This window comes from Arachis ipaensis, chromosome B01 (genome assembly GCF_000816755.2).
Source record: "Arachis ipaensis cultivar K30076 chromosome B01, Araip1.1, whole genome shotgun sequence".
NCBI lineage: Eukaryota > Viridiplantae > Streptophyta > Magnoliopsida > Fabales > Fabaceae > Arachis > Arachis ipaensis.
Genome location: NC_029785.2, coordinates 98005 through 100628, shown reverse-complemented (window position 1 = coordinate 100628; position 2624 = coordinate 98005). Strand labels below are relative to the sequence as shown.

At 26.3% G+C, this 2624-nt stretch overlaps 1 protein-coding gene across 2 annotated transcripts in view; it reads right to left on the bottom strand.

Annotated features, from left to right (window-relative positions):
• Positions 1-2624, bottom strand: part of LOC107644031 (probable galacturonosyltransferase 15) — a 7248-nt gene that overhangs the window by 2913 nt on the left and 1711 nt on the right. For both annotated transcript variants that reach the window (XM_021108242.1, XM_021108222.1), the window contains exon 3: positions 473-616. In XM_021108242.1, the coding sequence (XP_020963901.1) occupies positions 473-616 (144 nt within the window). The remainder of the gene's footprint in view (positions 1-472; positions 617-2624) is intronic.

Here is a 2624-nt window from a genome sequence, read left to right as displayed (position 1 = left end):
GTAAACCAGAAAAAAAAAATGCATATTTTGATTATGATAGTTTACTTAAATGGACTGTAATGCAAGAACTTATTTAAAGGGAGGGACACTTTGATTATGATGTATCATCACCCAAATTCTCATAATGCTAATTTTAGAATTAATAAAATCATAGCTGCTTTAAAACATTGATACTTAATTGTGTGCTACTATTGATCAATTCATTAAGTTTCAATTCAACTCATTATTTTTCTTGTTATGCTAGCTTCCCTCACTCCTCACATTCCTGATTTATAACATGATTTCTCTGTGGAGACATAATGTACACCATAACGAAATTCAGCTGTTCTTGTTAAGTAATCATATGTATATTCAAATCAGTTTCCTCTCTTGTGGTGCTTCTCATGATTTTCAGTCTGAAATTACCACACTGAACCAAGCAATTTATTTCACATTAAAGAGTAACTATCAAAAGCAAACACAGTAAATGTACCATGGCTTTGGTCTTGAAAGCAAAAGTCTTAAGGTCTTGTTTTGAGGTAAACTCTTTCACAAGTTCATTGAATGACTCAGCTCCTATATCATCATTACCCTCATTTGCCTCCATTAGTGCTCTGGTAAGCTCATCTCTTAGTTTCTTCGTGCACATGCATAACAAATGTTAAGTGATTTATAATCATAACAAATATAATTAAGTTTCATTAACCAGTACACACAATAAAATTTTGATGTGTAGCTGTATTTCTTTTTCTTTATCTAATATGATATAATTTCTGTAGTCTTTACCATTGGATGAAATTAAATGTGTAGAACATCTTGTCTCATATATATTAATTTATAAAGAGATTTTTTTTTTTCTTTATCAAAGGAGTGGAAGGAAACTGCAGCAGAAAGCATGATAACTTAAATTAAAAAAGCTAAAACATGATGGATTAAAGGATTGTTTTTTTCTTCTGTACCAATTTGTAAGTTTTCTTTTGTGCAGTTTCATTTGATTGCATTAGTAATCCATACACTAGAATCTTCAGAGACTTTAACCACATGAAGCAGAGATTTTACAAGCAGAACATATGGATGAAGGAACAGCTAAGAACAGAACTATCACAGTTCACAGAGTGGATGATGGACATTATCCACTCAAAAGTGATGATGGAGAGGACTGTGCCTAAGTTGGTGACAGATAGACAGACACTACCCTTCTTTGGTGGATAACTCTTTATCAAAAACTAAAAAGAAAGAGATATTGACATAATTAGTGACATGAATAGTCAAGGTAGCATTTTTGTTTAGGGTGATCGGATCGGATATGACCAAAATTTCGATCCGGTCAGTACTAAATTCATCGGATTGGATTCAATATCTGTAATTTTTAAGTTTGGATCCAATCCGATCTGCACATTTGCGAATCAGATCGGATCGTTTATCGGATATATCCATAAAATATAAAAATATTTTTAACAGCTTATTTTTATTAAAAAAATATCAATAAAATTCATGTTTTCTATTCTTTTAAATATATTTACTCTTAAAATAATATTAAACATATTTTTTTTAAATAATAAATTAAAATAATACAATATATATGATAATTATTAGTTAAAATAAAATATAAAAAGAATATTTACTTATTTATTTCTTTATTTTTGCGGATACACGTATATGCGGATACCTCCACAAAATCCTTAATTTTCGAATCAGATTAAGATAAACATCGCGATATGTGAATCGGATCCGATCCATAAACACTCCTATTTTTGTTGCTCTATTTTTTTTATATTACAAAGTTGAAATTCTTTCTTTTTTGAGAATAATAATGATCAAAATTTAAATTTTTAAAACATAAAAGTTCAGATATCATTTTATAACATCACTTCAAGTTATATCTCTAATAAGAAGAAAAGCAAATGTAAATGTTTACCAATAGATGGAATAAGCATAACGAAAATAAGGGTATGTTAGCCTTGATATTCACTAATGAACGAAATTTATATGAATTATTAGTGCAAATTATTTTATTCAAAAATTCAGTAGTTTTGTCACGTAAATAAAAGTTTTTTGTTTCAGATAATAAATACAGAAGATAAATATAACTATTTTGATTTAAGCGATAGCAACTAATTTAATTAGATTTTAGTTCTAAAAAATTTACACGGTGTAAACTATTTCATGATTTCTAAGTTATATCACATATTATGATTGATTGTAAATCAATCACATATATGAAGAATGAAATTCACAATGATATTTCAACTATATATATTTATATTCAATTTATATAATTTTCTTTACATATAATAAGATAAAAAAATTTGAATATCTTTTGTATTACAAACTCTTTAGGAATTTAAAGAGTTAATAGTCAAATTAGTCCTTAAAAAATAACATATTTTTTAAATTCGTCTTTAAAATTTTTTTTTAATCAAATTAGTCTATCAAAAATTAAAATTTAATCATATTTATCTTTTAGTTATTCCATTAATAATTTTTGTCTAAGATTGATGTTGTAAAACGTTAATTGACAATATATAGAATACCTAATATGTTTAATTAAACATTAACTAAATATGTTTATAAAAATTTATTAATTTAATTATTTTTTTCAATTACACACACCTTACTCCCAATTTAGCGACTAAATAAATAGA